The 23,266-nt window shown below is 35.8% G+C and overlaps 1 protein-coding gene across 5 annotated transcripts in view; it reads right to left on the bottom strand.

Moving 5' to 3' along the window:
• Positions 1–23,266, bottom strand: part of AGL (amylo-alpha-1,6-glucosidase and 4-alpha-glucanotransferase) — a 105,685-nt gene that overhangs the window by 37,099 nt on the left and 45,320 nt on the right. For all 5 annotated transcript variants that reach the window (XM_055401346.2, XM_055401347.2, XM_055401348.2 and 2 more), the window contains 14 exons: positions 16,488–16,611; positions 16,073–16,175; positions 15,896–15,993; positions 15,098–15,237; positions 13,761–13,948; positions 11,865–11,988; positions 11,114–11,277; positions 10,729–10,830; positions 10,461–10,616; positions 10,218–10,368; positions 7,417–7,541; positions 7,216–7,328; positions 6,976–7,110; positions 2,417–2,547 (listed from right to left, as the gene is read on the bottom strand). In XM_055401346.2, coding sequence (XP_055257321.2) covers positions 2,417–2,547; positions 6,976–7,110; positions 7,216–7,328; positions 7,417–7,541; positions 10,218–10,368; positions 10,461–10,616; positions 10,729–10,830; positions 11,114–11,277; positions 11,865–11,988; positions 13,761–13,948; positions 15,098–15,237; positions 15,896–15,993; positions 16,073–16,175; positions 16,488–16,611 — 1,854 coding nt within the window. The remainder of the gene's footprint in view (positions 1–2,416; positions 2,548–6,975; positions 7,111–7,215; positions 7,329–7,416; positions 7,542–10,217; positions 10,369–10,460; positions 10,617–10,728; positions 10,831–11,113; positions 11,278–11,864; positions 11,989–13,760; positions 13,949–15,097; positions 15,238–15,895; positions 15,994–16,072; positions 16,176–16,487; positions 16,612–23,266) is intronic.

Genomic DNA, 23,266 nt, shown 5'->3' with positions numbered 1-23,266 from the left:
AGTCTGTTCTGGAGAGAATCTTTGAAATATAACAGGAGTTTGTGTTGTTGAGTTGCTAAGTTGTCTGACTCTTTTGGAACCTAATGGATTGGATCCTGCCACCAGATTCTTCTGTCCGTGGAATTTTCCAGGCAAGAATACTGGAGTGGGTCACCATTTCCTTCTCCAGGGGATCTTCCCGACCCAGAAATTGAACCCTGTCTCCTGCATTGGCAGGTGGGTTCTTTATTGCTGAGCCATCAGGGAAGCCCATAACAGGAGGTACTTGGAACTAAATGAAGTGACATGTATTATAGCCCATCAGGCTCCTCTGTTCATGGAATTTTCCAGGCAGGAATACTGGAGTGGGTTGTCATTTCTTACTCCAGGGCATCTTCCCAACCTAGGGATCGAACTTGCATCTCTTGAGTCATCTGCATTGGCAGGCAGATTCTTTACCACTGTGCCATAGAAATTTTTGGGCTTCCCAGGTGGCTCAGTGGTAAGAGGATCAACTTGCCAATGCAGGAGATGTAGTATGTTCAATCCCTGGGTCAGGAAGATCCCCTGGAAGAAATGGCAACTCACTCCAGTATTCTTGCCTGGAGAATCCCATGGACAGAGGAGCCTGGCAGGCTATGATTGATAGGGTTGCAAAGAATTTCTATGTATATAAAACATATTGTTATTTCAATGACAGATAGCTAGAACAATTATACTTCTTTCCATCACTTAATAGGGTAGTAATTTAAAATTATATTGGCTTCACTGACTTCATTCCAAATAAATTTATTTAGTTAGATAGAATTTAATTAATTTTATTGTGTATAATAAGCATGTTTTGAAATTTTTAAGTTAAATATATAAATTTAAGATATTGTTACAAGAAGTAGGGAAGGGGAATTCAGGTTAGAGAAGAGAAAGGTCAGTGAAATGGTTAAGTATGATTTGAGTAATCTGAGGTTGTTATTAAAAGCCTACTGGAAATACAAGATGATTGTCAGAAATAAACAGCCAGAGGGAATACAGATTGGTATAGAGTAAAAAGATAAATCAAATAAGGGCAATTATATTTAGAACGAATGAGAAAAATCATTTCATGAGAAAGTAGTAGGAAAGCAGAAAGTATAGTTATAGACATAACTATATATATTTTTATATAATTATAAGGAACATAAAGGTGAGAAAAGAAGTTCACACAAGTACAGTCTTTTCAGGCAAGTAGAAAAAGGAGTTTAATATCTCAAAATGAAAATGGAGTAGATATCTGCTTATGGCTGGTAACACGTACATTTCTTCACTACAGCACAAAATAAAAAATCAGAATATTTCAGAAAAAATGTCATAAGCATAAAAAGTCTTAAAATTTTTTATTGAAAGCTTCTTACATGCTTGATTTTGCAAAAGGTATGAAAGCTAAAAACAAGAATCCTTCAAAAGGCAAACATTATTCTTCTAAGGGTACACTCCACTTAGTGGAGTTTGACAGCTAGTTATCACTGAATACTTACTATGAACTAACTACTCACTGTCTAAGTACTTTATACATATTAACTTATTTAATCCCAATAGTAAGCCCTTGTGGTAAACACTATTTTTATTTCCATTTTACAGATGAAAAAACTGAGCCACAATTTACCATATAATTAAAGCTAGTCAGTGCAGCCCATAAAGTTTGGTTCTAAAGCCTATCTCTTGACCACGATCAAACATTCGCAAAAAATAGTATATTAATTATTAAAATAAAGCAATAAATTCCAAGGGCTAATAAGAGATATAATAGATAAACACAATGGGTGTCTAGAAGATAAAGAAATTACTGTGAAATCAATAATTAAGGAAGGATTTGTGGAAGATGTAAGAATTGAATTGGCCCTTAAAGATGGGAGATGTACAAAGAAATTAGGAGTTGAAAAGGAGGCTTGTTAAGTTGTAAACTTCATGAACCAGGAATATATGTGCAGTAAACCAAATTTCCTAAATAAAAATCTAAGAAAATATGGTTAACCAAATGAATTAAACTGACAAAATTTAGTTCCTTTATCTCAGTTTACAACTACTCTAACTACAAAATATTTAACTAAAAGTTCTCTTTGTAGGATAAAGCATATAGGCAATAAAAAATACTTCCAATTATATGAAAAAAGATGACTATACTTACAACCTAGTTCCATTTGGGGCTCAAATGAATAATCTCATTTAATACTTACAAAAGTCTATGAATTAGACAATACTATTCACATTTTATGGAGGCAGACGTTGGGGCACAGAGAATTTAAGTTACTTGTCAGAGGTCAATCAATGAGTAGGTGGCAGAGCCATGATTTGAACCCAAGCAGTTGAATTCTGAGCCCATACTCTTATTTCTATAAGGAAGACACCACATGACCCTAAAAAAATACCCCTGAAAAGCTTCACCATCTTTATACTTGCTTACCTTGAAGACCTGCATATTTAAGAGGTAACCAGTTTGGTATGTTATAACATCCTCCACCATCTTCTTGTTCTTCTGATTCACATCGGTAAAGTACCTGATTTAGCTCAGCCAAAGTTAATCTAGAGGCTATACTAAAAATTGGAAAATAAAGAAAACTGGTTAAATATAATGAAATTCCACTTGCTCTCAATAAAAATCAAGAAAATCTGAACCATAACCGTAAAATGTCTTACAAATGTATGTTTTAGGAACTCAGCATTATACTATACATTGTAAGTAGTACACATTATAAACAATAATTAAAGAAAAAAGATGCTAAAAACTCAATTAGAAGTAACACTTCTTCCAAGACAAGGAATTAATCAAGTGCTCAACTTTATTAATTAGAAGTACACTGAAAAAAATCTTTTGGCTGTTATACCCTTTATCTTTTAAATTTGTGTTTTTAATCCTTCTATTTCAGACTTAGTCTTTTTTCTCCTTTATATTCTCCTATGTGTGACAAGCACTTTTATACTAATTATCTTAAACTCAAAATAATTATCAAAGGACCAGTAAAAGGATAATCAAAAGTCACAGTTGACTACCTTAGAAATCATGTGTTATTCTACTGTTGCCTATCTCTCCTTTTCCTTTCTGTCCTTTCCTAAAGTTGCACTACCTTTCAGATTCGTTGCTCAAAGAACTAAGATTTTCTTAAAGTTGTTTCTTGATAATGATCAGAATGCAGAAACTAACTCTCATGGCCTTAGTTTCAACAAAGGTTCAGTTAGCAGTGAGATTGTGTAAGGGACCACACCTACCTGAGTGCAACTGAAACCCTACTTTCTTGTACTTCTAATTACTCAGGTAAATTCACCTTATATAACTGAATACATATCCTCATGAATATTATGTGAACACATATTTTCTTGAAAATATTCTCTTCTTTCTCATTTACTTCTGTATCAACTTAGAACATGACTTAGTGATTAAACCACCACCATCAACTTAGAAAACTGTCAGCTGTGCTTTGTTCCCTCTGTCTCTGCTAGCTTCCCTCCTCTCTCCTGGGACTGACTCTTTGTGAGTCAAGAGTGAGTCAAATCAGCAGCCTCAGTAACAACTCCATTCTACTGCAGCATTTACCAACATGTAGCCAGTGGAGAGCCCACTCCAGTGTTCTTGCCTGGAGAATCCCAGGGACGGGGGAGCCTGGTGGGCTTCCGTCTATGGGGTCTCACAGAGTCGGACACGACTGAAGTGACTTAGCAGCAGCAGCAGCAGCCAATGGAGAAGGCAATGGCAACCCACTCCAGTACTCTTGCCTGGAAAATCCCATGGGCAGAGGAGCCTGGTAGGCTGCAGTCCATGGGGTCGCTAAGAGTCGGACACGACTGAGCGACTTCAATTTCACTTTTCACTTTCATGCATTGGAGAAGGAAATGGCAACCCACTCCAGTGTTCTTGCCTGGAGAATCCCAGGGACGGGGCAGCCTGGTGGGCTGCTGTCTCTGGGGTCGCACAGAGTCGGACATGACTAAAGTTGACTTAGCAGTAGCAGCAGCAGCCAGTGAACTCCTTGCAGAAAGCCCAGAGATATATCCATGTACCTATGGACATCTTATCTTTGACAAAGGAGGCAAGAATATACAATGGAGAAAAGACAATCTCTTTAAGAAGTGGTGCTGGGAAAACTGGTCAGCCACTTGTAAAAGAATGAAACTAGAACACTTTCTAACACCATACACAAAAATAAACTCAAAATGGATTAAAGATCTAAACATAAGACCAGAAACTATAAAACTCCTAGAGGAAAACATAGGCAAAACACTCTGACATAAATCACAGCAGGATCCTCTATGACCCACCTCCCAGAATATTGGAAATAAAAGCAAAAATAAACAAATGGGACCTAATTAAAATTAAAAGCTTCTGTACAGCAAAGGAAACCATAAGCAAGGTGAAAAGACAGCCTTAGAATGGGAGAAAATAATAGCAAATGAAGCAATGGACAAAGAATTAATCTCAAAAATATACAAGCAACTCCTGTAGCTCAGTTCCAGAAAAATAAACGACCCAATCAAAATGTGGGCCAAAGAACTAAACAGACATTTTTCCAAAGAAGACATACAGATGGCTAACAAACACATGAAAAGATGCTCAACATCACTCATTATCAGAGAAATGCAAATCAAAACCACAATGAGGTACCATTTCACGCCAGTCAGAATGGCTGCTATCCAAAAGTCTACAAACAATGCTGGAGAGGGTGTGGAGAAAAGGGAACCCTCTTACACTGTTGGTGGGAATGCAAACTAGTACAGCCACTATGGAGAACAGTGTGGCGATTCCTTAAAAAACTGGAAATAGAACTGCCACAAGACCCAGCAATCCCACTGCTGGGCATACACACCGAGGAAACCAGAATTGAAAGAGACACGTGTACCCCAATGTTCATCGCAGCACTGTTTATAACAGCGAGGACATGGAACCTAGATGTCCATTGGCAGATGCTGCTACTGCTACTGCTAAGTCACTTCAGTTGTGTCCGACTCTGTGTGACCCCATAGACGGAAGCCCACCAGGCTCCCCCATCCTTGGGATTCTCCAGGCAAGAACACTGGAGTGGGTTGCCATTTCCTTCTCCATTGGCAGATGAAAGGATAACAAAGCTGTGGTACATATACACAATGGAATATTACTCAGCCATTAAAAAGAAGACACTTGAATCAGTTCTAATGAGGTGGATGAAACTGAAGCTTATTATACAGAGTGAAGTAAGCCAGGAAGAAAAATACCAATACAGTATACTAACACATATATGTGGAATTTAGAAAGATGGTAACGATAACCCTGTATGTGAGACAGCAAAAGAGACAGATGTATAGAACAGTCTTTTGGACTCTGTGGGAGAGGGCGAGGGTGGGATGATATGTGAAAATGGCATTGAAACATGTAAATTATCACATGTGAAACAAATCGCCAGTCCAGGTTTGATGCATGATACAGGGTGCTCGGGGCTGGTGGTGCACTGTGACCCAGAGGGATGGGATGGGGAGGGAGGTGGGAGGGGGGTTCAGGATGGGGAACACATGTATACCCAGGACGGATTCATGTCAATGTATGGCAAACTGAGATTAAAAAAAAAAGAATTATCTGGAGAGCATATTCAAATGCAGATTCTTGTCCTGAGATAATCTTAGTAGCTCTGATGAAGAATATGCCATTTTATAAACATGTTGTAGAAGCATAAAACTGCTTCATCTCAGATTTTTAAAATAAATGGCTTGAATTAAGAGTTAATATCCTTACTAATAAAAGCTCTTATAGAAAAACAAAACCAACTGAACAGAACATAAAAATGAACTAATATTTAAAAATGACATTTCACTGCTGCTGCTGCTAAGTTGCGTCAGTCGTGTCCAACTTTGTGCGACCCCATAGATGGCAGCCCACCAGACTCCTCTGTCCCTGGGATTCTCCAGGCAAGAATACTGGAGTGGGTTGCCATTTCCTTCTCCAATGCATGCAAGTGAAAAGTGAAAGTGACATCGCTAGATAAATACAAATGACTTATGAACAACACAGAAGTTAGCTTAATATTTAAAATAAATTGAGATGTAATTTTAAAGTACTTTATATTTACCAATTTGACTAGTAACAGCTAACACTTATTGATCACTGGTACTCTGTCAAACACTGTTCTGAGAGTTAGTATATCTCCTAAGTAACTTGCCCAAAGTCTTACTTCTTACAGTTAATAAGTCTGAAATTGGATCTAAATCCAGGCAGTCTGGTCCCATCCTTTATGTTCTTAAACATTACATTATACTAACATATACTCAGTAAGGATGTGGGATACTAGACTTTTACATAGAGCTGAAAATATTAATATAATCTTTCTGGAAGGGATCTGGCAGTATTAAAAGTTCCAAATATATGATAGTCTAACTCAGAAATTCCATTCCTGGAAATTATCCTAGTACTCAGATATGTAACATATATTGAGCATTTGTTATGTGCCATGAATTGTGTTGTTTCATGTGCATTATCCAATTTAATACTTATAAAATCTAAGAGGTAGGAATTATTTTAAGCCTCATTTTCCAAATGAGGACACTGATATGAATAAAGTGTAAATAACTGGTCCAAGTAAGTGTCCAAAAAATGGAGACTGATGAAACAAACTATGGTATAGCCAGATATTAGAACAATGTATTGGCATTAAAAAAATGAAATGGTAAAGAGTATGATGCATGTAACTTAGTCTCAAATAGCTCAGAAAAACTGTATGTGTGTATGTATAAAGATGTGTATATACATATAGATATATCTATGTGTGTCCATATGTACACATGTACATCTATTTATCCAGAGAGCATGTGTGAGTGAGAGAGCATGTGTGCACACAAATGAGAAAGTAACAGGGTAAAAGGTTAACAGTAAGTGACTGCTGGTCCTTGGACTACCCTTCGAATAACAAGAACACAGAGAAGCTTTAAAACTGTTTAAATCAGGCTTGTGACAGCTTATCAATTATTAAAATGGCAAATCTCCATAAAACAGGGCATACTTACGAAGCAAAAGGAATTTTTAATATAGGATCTGCGTTGTCAACAGCAAGACTCCCAGATTTAAAGTGAGGACTGAACTGTGTTAGATGATTTCGAAGAATTCCAACAGCAGCTTGAGCATGTGGATCAAGACTAACTCTGAAAACATTAATTAAAATGTGGTTGATTTTTAGGAGTAATTTATTCAAAATTAACAGAATACGTAAAATATTTTAAATATTAAGTCAATAGCTTGAACTCTACCTGAATACAATGACACTTCCTGGAGACAAATTTTCAAATTCTATTTCTTGAATATATTCATTGGGTCCTTTTGTAGTAACTCCAGCGTGTTTAACAATTTTACTTTCATTGAGCTTGAAAAAAATACATAAAACCATTCAATAAATAAGTCTAATATCCTTAAAAGGTTAAATACAGTAGTGAGATGAGAGTCCGAAGTACCTGAATATGTTCTCTAATTTCTACTGTGATGTTTGGTATTCCATTGATTGAATTAGCATCCTTCTTATAAGGTGCTGTATTTCTCTCAACAGTTCTAGCTTCAAGAACTACTTCTTCAATTTTGCCTAGGAATACATAAAAACTTTAACAAAATTTCACATTAAACCATCTGAAATTAAGAACTGCTAAAGGAGTTCTAAATCATTTAACTTAAAGTTGAATATATTAGCTAACTTAAAAAAAAGCAATCTGAGAATAGATAATTCTATGTAACATGCAGTTTTTACACATGCTTTTAAAAAATTAGCAAAACTATTTAAAAGAGATCTCATCAAGTAATAATAGTTTAGCTCTGGGAAACAATGTGAAACCTTCCTAATATCGACAGGAGAGGAAGTAGATCACTTGAAAGGCTTACGTTTTAAAAATGGAATATTTCAAAGACAGAAAAAGTAGGGAAAAGTTAAAACACCCAGATCCCACTACCTTGCTTAAGAAAATATTCCAAAGCCAACTGATGTCCCTGTGTTCCCTTTCTTTCCCTTCAGAGGTAACTACTACCTGAAGGTTGGTCTGCATTGATCCTGTGCATTTTTACTACATATACGTGTTTCCCTAAGTACTGTATACTATTCTCCATATTTCCAAGTTTATGTAAGTGGATTCAAGTTATATATACACTTCTGCAACTTCCTTTCTATTGGATAACACTGTAGTTTTTCAGATTTGTTTACACTGCTATGTTAGCTCTACCTCATTTATTTCAAATGCCAAACAGTATTCCATTGTATGAGTAAACCAAAATGTATTCATTTAACCACCATTGTCATTGTTTTTCCTCTATTATAAATAATGTTACAATAAATATTTTTGTGCATATTTCCTAGTGGAAGTGCAGGAGAGTTTCTCAGATACATACCTGGGAATAGAACTGCTAGATCAAAGGATATATAAAACTGAAACTTTATTATTTAAATAATTTGAACTTTAAGCTGTTAATCTGACAATGAGAGACCTTCTGATCCAGAAATCTACTTCTGAAAATATATACTAAGAAAATTATTCAAAACAAAAACATTATTCCTAGTGTATAATCAAATCTTAAAGAACACTGCTAAACACACACATAAATGTTAAAAATGGAATGCTAATATAATAAAATATAAAACATTCATCATAATGAAAATCACAATTATGTGGACTGACAAAATGGAAAATGTTTTAAGAATGATCACTGATCAAAAACAAAACAAAACAAAATAAAACCCTGAGATATTACTGTATACACTGAGTGCAACCATGTAAAACTATATATGTATATCAGCAACAACCAGATGAGATTACTGAATATAAACTTGTGAACAGTTAAAAAAAAAGCAATAGACATTTAACCCTAAAACTATTCAAGTTGATAACTTCTAAAAATGGGAGTTATGAATATTTTGCAATTAGCAACAAATATAGAATATGATTATTTTTGTGAGACGCTTCATTCACTCAATTAGTCAATGGACCTGGACAGCTGCTAGATGCACAGGAGCATGTTATGCCATAATATATTATATATAATAATAAATAAAGAAACTAAATACACATGTCTAGAGAACAATCAAGTAATAATAAGTATATACCTCAAGGATGCATTTTATAATGTCTGAGTGATACAGAGACTATAATTGCTATATGCTCAGAGGACAGAGAGTTAACTGAGTACTTAGAGAAGGCTTCTCAAAGGAAGGGAAACTTTAGTCCTTGAAAGATGTAAAGAATTCATAAATAAGTAGGAGTAAGGCTACTTAGGGAGCAGTGAAAATATCTATTTGGTTGAAACAGATGAGGATGGATTATAAAGTGCCTTAAATATTAAACTATTTTCCATTTTGGTTTATATATATAAATATATGTATACATATTGCAGCCATGAAATTAAAAGACTCTTACTCCTTGGAAGGAAAGGTAAGAGCAGACTAGATAGCTTATTAAAAAGCAGAGACATTCCTTTGCCAACTAAGGTCCGTCTAGTCAAGGCTATGGTTTTTCCTGTGGTCATGTATGGATGTGAGAGTTGGACTATGAAGAAAGCTGATCGCCGAAGAATTGGCTTTTGAACTGTGGTGTTGGAGAAGACTCTTCAGAGTCCCTTGGACTGCAAGGAGATCAGTCCTGGGTGTTCATTGGAAGGACTGATGCTAAAGCTGAAACTCCAATACTTTGGCCACCTCATGCGGCGAGCTGACTCACTGGAAAAGACTCTGATGCTGGGAAAGGTTGGGGGCGGGAGGAGAAGGGGACGACAGAGGATGAGATGGCTGGATGGCATCACCGACTCGGTGGACATGAGTTTGAGTGAACTCCGGGAGTTGGTGATGGACAGGGAGGCCTGGCGTGCTGTGATTCATGGGGTCACAAAGAGTTGGATATGACTGAGTGACTGAAATGAACTGAACTGAAACACAAAACACTGGGACACACATACATATGTACGTGAACATACATATAAATCTAGCTGGGTACAGAAGAAACACATGTTCATTTATAGAAATTAGGAGATAAGAAAATGTATTAGGATGAAAATAAAATCACAACTGAAAAAATGTTAACATTTAACAGTATTTCCAGGTTTTGCTCCATGTAGTAAAAATACAAGTTATCAAATATTTGTAATTCTTTTCCTTAGCTACATCTACACTTGCACTGTGTTGCAATATATATGACAGGTAACAACAATTTAATAATACTTACTATTATTAACTATTTAACAATATAATACAATCAAAACAACAGTTTTTAGATCACATTACCAGGGATGCACATTTGAGGCACTTCCTTGCTGTAAAATGAAGTCTTGGGATTCCTGAAAGCAGTTCTAGAAACAGATACGACTGATTGATGGATACTGGGTGAATGTCTTGTTACAGCCACTATGTCTGCGTCAACTTGATCCACATACACCTGAGAAACAGAGAAAACACATTAGTGCTCAAACTGGAAAGACTCTAAAAATGGAACCTGAAGAAAGAAACCTAGAAAATGTAGATTCTTGCCTGAATAAAACCCTTGGCTCCAAGTTCTTGGTGAAGTTTATTGATAGCACACCTGGCCGCAATAATGCCACTTTGGGAGTTAACTTCACCAGCGTTGGATGGCGATGCTGCAGGATTCCATTTAGTGTAAAACCGCTCTTCAGAGACTACTGAAATCTGAACAAGATAACAGCTTAGCCATGTGCATGTTTTAATTACAATGAGAAATGTTGGTAAAAATGATCAATTTTTGGCCTTGTGGATTTTAAAAAACAACACATAAACAAACCTGGTGAGGCACTAATTCGTCATAGCCTTTAGTACTACCACTAGCACAACATGCCATGGAAACAATCGTGGTGCTTGGGAGAGCATCATACGCTGACCTATGCTACAAGAGAGTAAAACAACAAAAGTTTATTTCTTTCAAATGCAAAGTGCCATCCTATAGCCCACGGAAGCAAAAGGATAAGTACATAAATACATTCTGAAGATATATTCATTTGCTTTAAAACAAATAACAAACCACTCAAAAACCTTTAAATCACAATCACTTATAAATCTAAGGCACTATTTTGAGGTACTGTGGATATTACTGCCATTAAACAGCAGAGAACTAAATATCAAAACATTTGGCAAAATAAGTAAATACAAGAAACAGGATAGATGCTTACCACAATAGGACACTCGTTATCATGGGTGATATCCATAAACAGGGCATGTGCAATAGCTGGCATTAAAGGCCTCAAACAGGGCTGAACAAAGGATCCAACAGGTTCTCCTCCATATCGGTAAACTAATCTGCCTTCTTCATGGCTATCATATGCACTCATTGCCTCTGCAGAGCATTACAAAATATTTTAACAATTTTCATTAGCAATGTCCAAAAAGAGATTAGATTTTGTATTGTGACTGACTTTCAAAAACAGACCACAAAAATATTATCAAAAATAAAACTGATTTAAACATTTAAACAAATGTCCCTCAGTTTAAATGACAAAAAAGTCTTTTCTGCAACTTAACCAGAGAAATGGCTCATGCAGTAAAAAAGGGAATATATGCTGCTTATTAGGATGTTGGTTACATAAAATCTATGGAGAAAAATCTCAAGATTACATCATTTAGGCAGATAAGAGATGAAAAACAGATTAATATATTTTCAACAACAAAAAAGTGATTCTGTTCAAGAGTCATCAATTCGTTTCATTGGTCTTTCAAGTTAAATGAGATATCTTACCCCAAAGTAGAGATTTTCACTGATGAAAACAGACTCAGTTATATTAAGAAACTTTGAGTAGAATATTTAAAAGAACAAGAACTATGTTGACATTATTAAACACTGTACATAAAGGTATTAAATGCCTTTTAATCTACTTAAACAAAAACTGAAGCTTTAGATGGGAAAAACACTTTCAATGAGCCTACCTCTTATTAAGGAACTAATGCCCAGTCTAGTAACAAAGACATTGTCCAGGTCTTCACTTCCTGTGAACAGTTCAGCTACTACATATAAATTGGGTTGCAATTTCCTAGCAGCATCCAACATGTACTGCAAAAAGCACAGTTGCAAATATAACAGAAAGAGAAAAGCAAGACGGTGTGGGGGAAGGAGAGGAGGCAAGACTAGGCACGGATTTGACACAGGAAAACACCATGTAGCAAGACAAAATGGAAATCCAAGAGAATTTCCAAATAAATTTAGTTGTGCATAAGTAAGAAAACATAAAATGGACCAATACATACAGGAAACAAAAGAATGTATAAAGCGAATATAACAGTTAAAAAGGAAGATTAGATTTTGCAGATGGGACACAAAAGGGGGAAAAGAAGAAGAAAAATGTTAGTGTCACTCAAAAAATGTAAACCATAATACTACAAATTCTGCTAGGCTTTCCAAACCCTATTTTATGTTTTGTTTTTAATATCTCTAATTAGTCTATTAATTTCCAGGCCCTTGACTAAACTATAAATGATAAATTCCCTGCTGGTGTGTCATTTAGCTATTGTAAAGATTAGGTCTGACTAGACTGAAGCCAGTTTTTCCTGCAGATGATAATAAACTCCTTTTTTTTCTACCTGGCCATGCTATGTGGCTTGCTGAATCTTTGTTCACTGACCAGGGACTGAACACAGACCACGGCAGTGAAAGCACTGAGTTCTAACCATTGGACTGCCAACGAATTCCCCAAAACTTCTAACCAGAAATCAGATCAGTTAAAAAAAAATTTTGGATATTTGCACGAAGGCTAATAAAGTACTTGAAATTCTAACACATAAGACCCTAGAGGTTTTTTAAACTTAAAATTAAGCAAATTAAATTTTAGTATTCTAAGTTTTGCTATAATGTTAAAACCATCTTACAAGTGTATTGTTAAAGGCATACGTTAAAAAAAAAACTGTGCCTTTTTTTGAAGCTAAAAGTGTTCTACTACCTTAACTAATGTTCATTAAATTCTTCCAAATCAAAGCAATTTTTCATCACACGACTTGAAACATATGCATTATGATACTGCTTTAAAATGATAGAAATAGATGTTTTTCAGATAAGCACACATTTCCATAGAACACTAACTTGTCACTAGGAAACTTTCAAAGATCTTACAAATAGAATGCAAATCTAAAGTGTTTATAAAGCTGTAAACATAAAAGATAATGCTATAAATTATATAAAATTTATAGCATTTATAGTATTACATAAAACTTATAACATTATTTTTTATGTTTCATAAAAGATAATGCTATAAATGTTGGCATTGCTTAAGTTACTATAAAAAACCTGAAGAGGAACAGAAAATTTTTATGTTTACATTTACATATAATTACATTTCCATATGATAATGAAAACTGAATCAATGAGACAAACTATCTTCAATATGCTGTAAGGCTAGTGTTTAAATAATTATTATAATATGAAATAAGCTACACGACTTCACAGTGACTACTAATTTATTGAAACTAACCCAATAATATGACAAATTAACATTTATATATTGCTAAATTATTAACAAGGTTAATTATTTTAAAATATTAACATTAAAATATTAATAATATTTTGATAATATATATGGCAATATTGTTGTATGTATATTATCAGAGACAATATAATGTCCCTAACTTAAATAAAAATATTAACTCAAACATTTTATAGCCCAGTACTCCATAATATCTGCATCAAAAAATTCTCAGAATTATGCAAATTATACCACCATATTACTGTTAGCATTCAACAAGCAAAAGGAAACATGTATTTGTATACTCTCATTAAGGAAAGCTAGGAAAGAATACTGATTTGTTTAACATAGATGAATTATTTATCTGTACCTCTGCTACATGAAGAGGTGTTGAGTGACAGTTATCAAGACGGACTCCCTGGAAATAAGTTGCAGTGATTTCTGTGTATTTTTTCATGTGTGCCCAGAGATAAGGACAATCCTCTGGTTTTTTCCCATAGCGTAATTTAACACTGTCTCCCCAGCAAATAAGTTCTCTCCTTAGATAAACATCTGAACCTGTTAAAAAAGGAGCTTACTTTCAATGGCTCAAAGAATAGAATGAAAATATTTATTTCAAGGAAAAACTGTTGTTTTTAAATAATATTCATTATTTCTAACACAAGCCATATATAGGTTAAAATTGTATCTAAAATGGTATGGGATAAAGTTTTAAAAACTTGATAGTAATTTAGATCTATCTATTTTGCTAAAACTGTATCTTATAATCTCTTCTAAAAATGTGCGCTTATAGTAAAAATTCAAGTTGTTTCTTAAAGGAAAACAGTAATAGTAATATCATGGGCCTTTAAAGCTATACCAAAAACATTTAAAGCTCCATCTCCACCTTGCTACCAATTTTTGGCAATATGTTACATTAAATCCATGGTGTAGAGCAGAGTGGCATTTTTCACTTTGAATGGTTAGAAAGGAGAGGGCAGAGATACTTAAACGCAAAGCTACATTTTTTCTTTTAAATGAGACTTTTGAATTAAATTTAATGTCATAAAAACAGGCTTCTGATTCTGAAATATTAAAAAATAAGTATATTGATATGTCCCCTGCAAAATTATTCTTGGCAATGAAACAGCTATAAAAAATAAGAAGCGTTAAGTAAGAGGGAATCTAAAAACAATTGTTTTCTAGTTTAACTGTCATTCAAATACCTTAAATACTCCTCTAGCTAATGAGTGAAAATATCTCTTACAGTAAACAGTTGTAATCACACAGGTTCAAATGGCTTCTCAAAGATGCAAATGAGTACATTTGTGTACAAATAAGTTGCCCAAATAACACATGTACACCCGGGGCAGATTTACATCAATGTATGGCAAAACTAATACAATATTGTAAAGTAATTAGCCTCCAATTAAAATAAATAAATAAAAAAAAAAATCTTCTGTAGAACCATTATATCAAATAGATATATAAGAACTCTTCTGTTTGAGGAGATAAGGGGTAGAAAAGAAAAGAAGGGGAAAGAAGCTGAATCTCATTCTGTCAGTCCTTTCTCTTCTCTCAATCTGTATGCACCTCTGGTATCGCCAATGAAACAATTTAAAAATCATTAGCCTACTCGGGGAACAAAATCAACAAACAATTTATATTCTGTGCTTGCCATGAACTTTTATTTCCCTGTCCATAGAGAAGTTAACAAAAATGACATACCTGGTTCAGCAAAATTTCGAAGGGGATCATCTCCCATTACCCATCCATTATGTGCCATCAGAAAACATGCTTTATTTGGGACATGAATCATTGATTCTTCTGCAGAGAGGGATATATCTTCAAAAGGGAAAGTAAAATATCTAGGGAGATACAATGAAGTATGAAATCCATACAGAGAAACTCCTTGGAGAAAATCTGAATTAATACCATTAAAATTAAATTTTGTCCCTAATGAACAGAATAGATAAGATTACTTTGACACCATTTATAAGAAATAAATAAATTTCAATACAGGTGAAAAAATCATCAGAAATTTTGAGTAAATCTAGTAGGATTTGAGAAATTGAGTTAGTATTATAGTATATTTGATTAACATTCTAAGTAATAACTTTAAAAATCTCATAAAATGACTAAGAAAATCACTAAAGTATTGACATTATTTTGCAAAAGTTTTTACTATGCTTCAATTGCCTAATCTCTGCTGTACATTACTTATAAGGAGCTAAACACTTGCTTAATTTGCTTAACACTGAAATTATTAGTAAGCATGCAGTCCTCCAGAAACATTAATGTAAATGATTATAAATTGGTTCATACTGATGACAGTTTCTCTAACTAAAGATTTGCCTAACAAAATTAATTAATATTAAGCCTAGTTACCAGATCAAAACTGCTATTTCAATTTAAGAAACATACTGGGTCACACATTCAAGGAAATTCAAATTTAGGTTAATTTGAAGAGTTTAATATAATTTTCAATTTTTAACCTTTCATGAGAAGAAAACAAAAATGGAATACCTGGTAACCAAAGGATGTTTTCTAGTAACAGGTCCTAGTTTAGGACCATGGCCAGCCAGTCGTTCATAAAACACATTTCCCAAAAGACAATTGACTGCCTAGAAAACATAAACTTATGTCAATAACAACAACAAAAAACAGTATTAAAACTCAAAGAACAGGTAAAACAGGTAAAACCTGTTCCTGATGATAGTTCATGAGTTGATGCTTCTCTGAATTTAATTCCTCAATTCTCTTCCTGAACCAATTGCAGCATTCATTAATTGCGGCTGGCCCATTGCTTGAAGTAGATAAAGCGATACGAACGTTATTTAATGGTTCTACAAACTCTACATTGAAAATTTTTCTAATACGGGTCATAGAAACTTTAAATATATTCATCAGACCTTAATTAAGACTTAAGAAATTTTCCAGTTGTATACATTTTTACCACAAAAGGAGAAATGTCATATTATAGTGAATTACTTTATTTCATTTTCTATTCAGGCTGTTAACAAATAGCATAAAAATAATACCATAAATGTAATCAGAATAGTCATAAAGGTTTACAAGTAATATTATTCTTTAGTATGTAGTAAAATATAAGACATACTCATGTGGTATGAAAGTTGCTAGAGCAACATTCATATCTACAGTACAGCCAAGCCGTCTGTATTCAGGATCCTGAATTATCTTAAGGTGGTGATTTGGATCAGGCCTTGTTGTTTTCCTATTTTCTGAAAGAAAGAAAATATTTTATCTTAAACGCAGATATGTATAAGATTATAACTGTTACTTATTTCATATTTTTAGTTGTTTTTTCCTTAGAAAATAAAAGAACTATTTATTGCATAAGCATTCCTTCCTACCTCCCTATGTGTCCTTCTGCAAAAACCTAACACACACACACACACACATACACACACACGGAAGGAAAGAGAGAGAGAGGTGGGGCTGGGTAAAGAGGAGAGAGAGACGCTGACTGGGAAAAAACCCCAAACATTAGAAGAAAAACGCAGCAATTCTTACCAATTCAACCCCAGTTCCACCTTTCTGCTTCAATTAGTATTTGGGTATTCTATACATTTTTTAGGGCACTAAAGATGTTCAGTTCAGTCACTCAGTTGTGTCCAACTCTTTGTGACCCCATGGACTGTAGCATGCTAGTCTTCCCTGTCCATCACCAACTCCCGGAGCTTATTCAAACTCCTGTCCATTGAGTCGGTGATGCCATTCAACCATCTCATCCTCTGTTGTCCCATTCTCCTCCTGCCTTCAATCTTTCCCAGCATCAGGGTCTTTTCAAATGAGTCAGTTCTTCGCATCAGGTGGGCAAAGTATTGGGAGTTTCAGCTTCAGCATCAGTCCTTCCAATGAATATTCAGGACTGATTTCCTTTAGGATGGACTGGTTGGATCTCCTTGCTGTCCAAGGGACTCTCAAGAGTCTTCTCCAACACCACAGTTCAAAAGCATCAATTATTTGGTGCTCAGCTTTCTTTACAGTCCAACTCTCACGTCCACACATGATCACTGGAAAAACCATAGCCTTGACCAGACAGACCTTTGTTGACAAAGGAATGTCTCTGCTTTTTAATATGCTGTCTGGGTTGGTCATAACTTTTCTTCCAAGGAGCAAGCGTCTTTTAATTTCATGGCTGCAGTCACCATCTGCAGTGATTTGTGAGCCCCCAAAAATAAAGTCTGTCACTGTTTCTGCATCTATTTGCCATGAAGTGATGGGACCAGATGCCATGATCTTAGTTCTGAATGTTGAGCTTTAAGCCAACTTTTTCACTCTCCTCTTTCACTTTCATCAAGAGGCTCTTTAGTTCTTCCTTGCTTTCTGCCATAAGGGTGGTGTCATCTGCATATCTGAGGTTACTGATATTTCTCCCAACAATCTTGATTCCAGCTTGTGCTTCATCCAATCCAGCGTTTCTCATGATGTACTCTGCATATAAGTTATATAAGCAGGGAGACCATATACAGCCTTGATGTACTCCGTTTCCGATTTGGAACCAGTCTGTTGTTCCATGTCCAGTTCTAACTGTTGCTTCCTGACCTGCATACAGATTTCTCAAGAGGCATCTCAGGTGGTCTGGTATTCCCATCTCTTTCATACTTTTTCACAAGTTTGATCAGTCAAAGGCTTTGGCGTAAAGCAGAAATAGATGTTTTCCTGGAACTCTCTTGCTTTTTCGATGATCCAGCGGATGTTGGCCATTTGATCTCTGGTTCCTCTGCCTTCTCTAAATCCAGCTTGAACATCTGGAAAATCATGGTTCACATACTGTCGAAGCCTAGCTTGGGGAATTTTGAGCATTACTTTGCTAGCGTGTGAGATTAGCGCAATTGTGTGGTAGTTTGAGCATTCTTCGGCATTGCCTTTCTTTGGGATTGGAATGAAAACTGGCCTTTTCCAGTCTTGTGGCCTCTGTTTTTTCCAAATTTTCCGGCATATTGAGTGCAGCACTTTCACAGCATCTTTTAGGGTTTGAAAATGCTCGACTGGAATTCCATCACCTCCACTAGCTTTGTTTGTAGTGATGCTTCCTAAGGCCCACTTGACTTCACATTCCAGGATGTCTGGCTCTAGGTGAGTCATCATACCATCGGGGTTATCTGGGTCATTTCTGTATAGTTCTTCTGTGTATTCTTGCCACTTCTTTTTAATATCTTCTGCTTCTGTTAGGTCCACACCATTTCTGTCCTTTATTGAGCCCATCTTTGCATGAAATGTTCCCTTGGTATCTATGATTTTCTTCAAGAGATCTCTTGTCTTTTCCATTCTACTGTTTTCCTCTATTTCTTTGCATTGATCGCTGAGGAAGGCTTTCTTATCTCCCCTTGCTATTCTTTGGAACTCTGCATTCAAATGGGTATATCTTTCCTTTTCTCCTTTGCTTTTCACTTCTCTTTTCTCAGCTATTTGTAAGGCCTCCTCAGGCAACCATTTTGCCTTTTTGCATTTCTTTTTCTTGGGGATGGTCTTGCTCCCTGTCTCCTGTACAATGTCATGAGCCTCTGTCCATAGTTCTTCAGGCACTCTATCAGATCTAGTCCCTTGAATCTGTTTGTCGCTTCCACTGTGTGATCGTAAGGGCTTTGGTTTAGGTCAGACCTGAACGGTCTAGTGTTGATGGTACACATTTTCTTCCCAAGTACTACCAGACACTAACTTCAGGAGTTCTTTTCCCTCAAAGATTGCTTTCTATTCTAAAAAGTAAGTCTTATTAACAACTTGACTTTCTTGAAAGAAGCAGACAAGTTTGTTTTTACATTTTTTCCTTTTCACCAATTAGCATTCTCCTCTTACACAATAATAAAAAATGAAAAAAGTAAATAAATGCTTTGGAGGGAGAGTTTTCATTCTTATTCTGAACTTGTTTCTAGTAAATCAGTGGAGGATTGCCTCCACTGCATTTGATTTTACTTTAATTAATTAATATCTGGCTTATTATAAATGAAATGGCTTATAAAAGCACAAAGTAAGATAAAGATTAAATAGATTTAAAGATGCAGTTTCTGAGGTTAATTTGGAAGAGTAACATACATGAAAAATGCCAAGAAGTGTTTAAAAAAGAGGTAAAACTATACAATCAGTGTATATTACAATAATCTTTCATAGTGCTAGAGTAAAAGACAGATCACTGGAATAGCACAGATAACAGGCCCATGAGTATTCAGTATATGATTATACATTATGAAGTATTATGGTGGTATCCCAAACCAGTTTAAAAGGATGGAATATCAACCCAGTGTCACTTTTTAAAATAAAAATAAAGTTAATATCTTCTTTATATAAATTCCAGGCCTATTAAATATTTAAAAGTAAATTGTAAATAAGATTATCAGTAGAAAACAGAATGTTGTTTGAAGGTCTAGGTACAATGTGCCTAGAAATTAGAAGCCATAAAAGAAAAGATCAATAAATTTGGTTACAGTGAGGGGAGAAAACCACCGTAAACAAGGATTAAAAGATCAACAGCATAATAGGAGGATATAGCTGAGGCCACTATAATAAAGAACCATCAGTAATAATAAGTCAATATGAAAAAGATGAGCAACCCAACAGAAAAATAGGGGAAGAACATTAATAGATCCAACCACTCCATTCTAAAGGAGATCAATCCTGGGTGTTCATTGGAAGGACTGATGCTGAAGCTGAAACTGCAATACTTTGGCCACCTCATGGGAAGAGTTGACTTACTGGAAAAGACTCTGATGCTGGGGGGGATTGGGGGCAGGAGGAGAAGGGGATGACAGAGAATGAGATAGCTGGATGGCATCACTGACTCGATGGACATGAGTTTGAGTGAACTCCGGGAGTTGGTGATGGACAGGGAGGCCTGGTGTGCTGTGATTCATGGGGTCGCAAGGAGTCGGACACTACTGAGCGACTGAACTGAACTGAACTGAACTGAATGGAAGAATTATAAATGGCTAATTAACACATGAAAAGATATTTCATTCATAACCAAAGAAATATAAATAAAAATAATGAATATTTTACCTATTGACAAAGATTAAATGGTATCTAACGTTGGCGATGTTACAGTTAGTAATAACATAAATTGGTACAATTTGTATTGAAAAGTAATTTGACAACATCTGTTACAAATTTATCATTAAATTTATATACTCTTTGACCCATGAATTCTGTCTAATAATTTGTCCTATTGATTTAGTCACAAAGCAAGTAAAGTTAACATGCACAAGGATTTATTTTCTATAGTATCACTTGTAAGAATATAAATTCTTCTAGATCCAGGGTTTGCTACGTTCACCACTGAATCCCCCTACCTGGAACAGTGCCTCGCACATAATAGGTGATTCAATAAAACTGTATTAAATGAATGAATGAGAAATGAACTATAAATAATCTACCAAAATGGTTAAAAGGAATTCAAGTACTTTAAAGCAGTGTATTGCTATTTAGAAGCAAAAAGAAATAATTAGCTGTAATAAGATCAAGTTGTCAACTAAAAGAACAACTTGTTAAACAGTCCGTATACTGCAGTCTTATTTATGTGTATATTATAGATATAAATATAAAACTTATGAATGTAATTTATATGTACTCCACCCTTATGGCAGAAAGTGAAGAGGAACTAAAAAGCGTTTTGATGAAAGTGAAAGAGGAGAGTGAAAAAGTTGGCTTGAAGCTCAACATTCAGAAAACGAAGATCATGGCATCTGGTCCCATCACTTCATGGGAAATAGATGGGGAAACAGTGTCAGACTTTATGTTTTTGGGCTCCAAAATCACTGCGGATGCTGACTGCAGCCATGAAATTAAAAGACGCTTACTCCTTGGAAGGAAAGTTATGACCAACCTAGATAGCATATTAAAAAGCAGAGACACTACTTTGCCAACCAAGGTCTGTCTAGTCAAGGCTATGGTTTTTCCAGTGGTCATGTATGGATGTGAGAGTTGGACTGTGAAGAAAGCTGATCGTTGAAGAGTTGATGTTTTTGAACTGTGGTGTTGGAGAAAACTCTTGAGAGTCCCTTGGACTGCAAGGAGATCCAACCAGTCCATTCTAAAGGAGATCAACGCTGGGTGTTCATTGGAAGGACTGATGCTAAAGCTCCAATACTTTGGCCACCTCATGTGAAGAGCTGAATCACTGGAAAAGACTCTGATGCTGGGAGGGATTGGGGGCAGGAGGAGAAGGGGACGACAGAGAATGAGATGGCTGGATGGCATCACCGACTCGATGGAGGTGGGTTTGAGTGAACGCCGGGAGTTGGTGATGGACAGGTAGGCCTGGCGTGCTGTGATTCATGGGGTCGCAAAGAGTCGGACACTACTGAGTGACTGAACTGAACTGAACTATATAAAACTGGAATTTCTTTCAAAAAGAGTCTGAAAAGGAACACAAGAGACTATTAAATAATAGTTCCTTCTAGTAAGTAGATTTTGGAGGAGAGGAAGTTACACATTCCATTTATTATATATTTGTACTGTTTGGCTTTTTTTCTTTACTGTGAGCATACATAATTGTAAATAAATAATACAGTTTATAAATATCAGAGGAAAGGGAAAATTGAGGCACTTCAGTAAGATAAAACATGAAGGAAAGATAATATAAAAAATCATGTATTAAGATGTTACACAAATGTGAAAGCTGGAAGAGTGAATCTGACCCGAAGCTTCCTGGGCCTCAAACCATAATGGCTTTGGCTTTGAAGGCAGTATTTCTGTGCCTTACTCAAGCTCAACTTTCTGGAAAAGGAAGAGAATTTCCTATTTTAAGAGCCTTCAAAGATCCTTGCTCTTAGGTTATCCTATACTAATTGTAGATATATTCTTTATCATTTCTCTAATTAGCTTCCTAAAAAATCCTAATTTCTCTTTTGGCATGGTTTTTCCTATCCTACTTTGCTAGCGGCACAGTGATTAACTTCTTAAGGTTAATTATGTCCTTAACTGGAGATTTGTTTCTTTACCTTTGCTACTGGCTAGTATCTGAGTCAGTGTCACTAGGAATTAGGTGGTCTTAATGGTGAGCATGTGAATGCTAAGTTGTTTCAGTCGTGTCTGACTTTTTGCGACCCTGTGGACTGCAGCCCGTGAGGCTCCTCTGTCCATGGGATTTTCCTGGCAACAATACTGGAGTGGGTTGCCATGCCTTGCTCTGGGAGAGCTTCCCGACCCAGGGATGGTACCCACGTCTCTTACATCTCCTGCATTGGCAGGCAGGATCTTCACCACTAATGCCACCTGGGAAGCCCAGTGTTAATGGTAGGTACCATCAATTAGAACTCAGCTAAGTTAACTGAGGTACCATCAACTACCTCAGTTAAGATTCCTACATTAGCCAACAGAAGACTATCACATCTCTCAGTTTTGAAGCCTGTTTTGAGTTTTTGGCAGCTGAAATAAACTGCTCTATATACCTCCCATGTTAAACATTCACTTAACAAATGTATACTGAGCTGTATGGTATTCTGAGCATTGTGCTAAGTAATCAATATAAGAAGCAGTCCCCAAGGGAAATAATTGTGTATTATGAAAGAACTGATGCTTTTGAACTGTGGTGGTGGAGAAGACTCTTGAGAGCCCCTTGGACTGCAAGGAGATCCAACCAGTCCATCCTAAAGGAAACCAGTCCTGAATATTCATTGGAAGGACTGATGCTGAAGCTGAAACTCCAATACTTTGGCCTCTTGATGCGAAGAACCGACTCACTGGAAAAGACCCTGATGCTGGGAAAGATTGAAGGTGGGAGGAGAAGGGGACAACAGAGGACGAGATGGTTGGATAGCATCACTGACGTGATGGACATGAATTTGAGTATGCTCCGGGGATTGGTGACACACAGGGAGGCCTGGGGTGCTGCAGTCCATGGGGTCACAAAAAGTTGGACACAACTGAGCAACTGAA

The sequence above is a fragment of the Moschus berezovskii genome, chromosome 4 (genome assembly GCF_049115385.1).
Source record: "Moschus berezovskii isolate FMDL1 chromosome 4, NW_MosBer_1.0, whole genome shotgun sequence".
In the NCBI taxonomy this organism is placed as follows: Eukaryota; Metazoa; Chordata; class Mammalia; order Artiodactyla; family Moschidae; genus Moschus; species Moschus berezovskii.
Note: the sequence above shows the minus strand (reverse complement) of the source record. Positions and strands in the feature narration are given on the sequence as shown.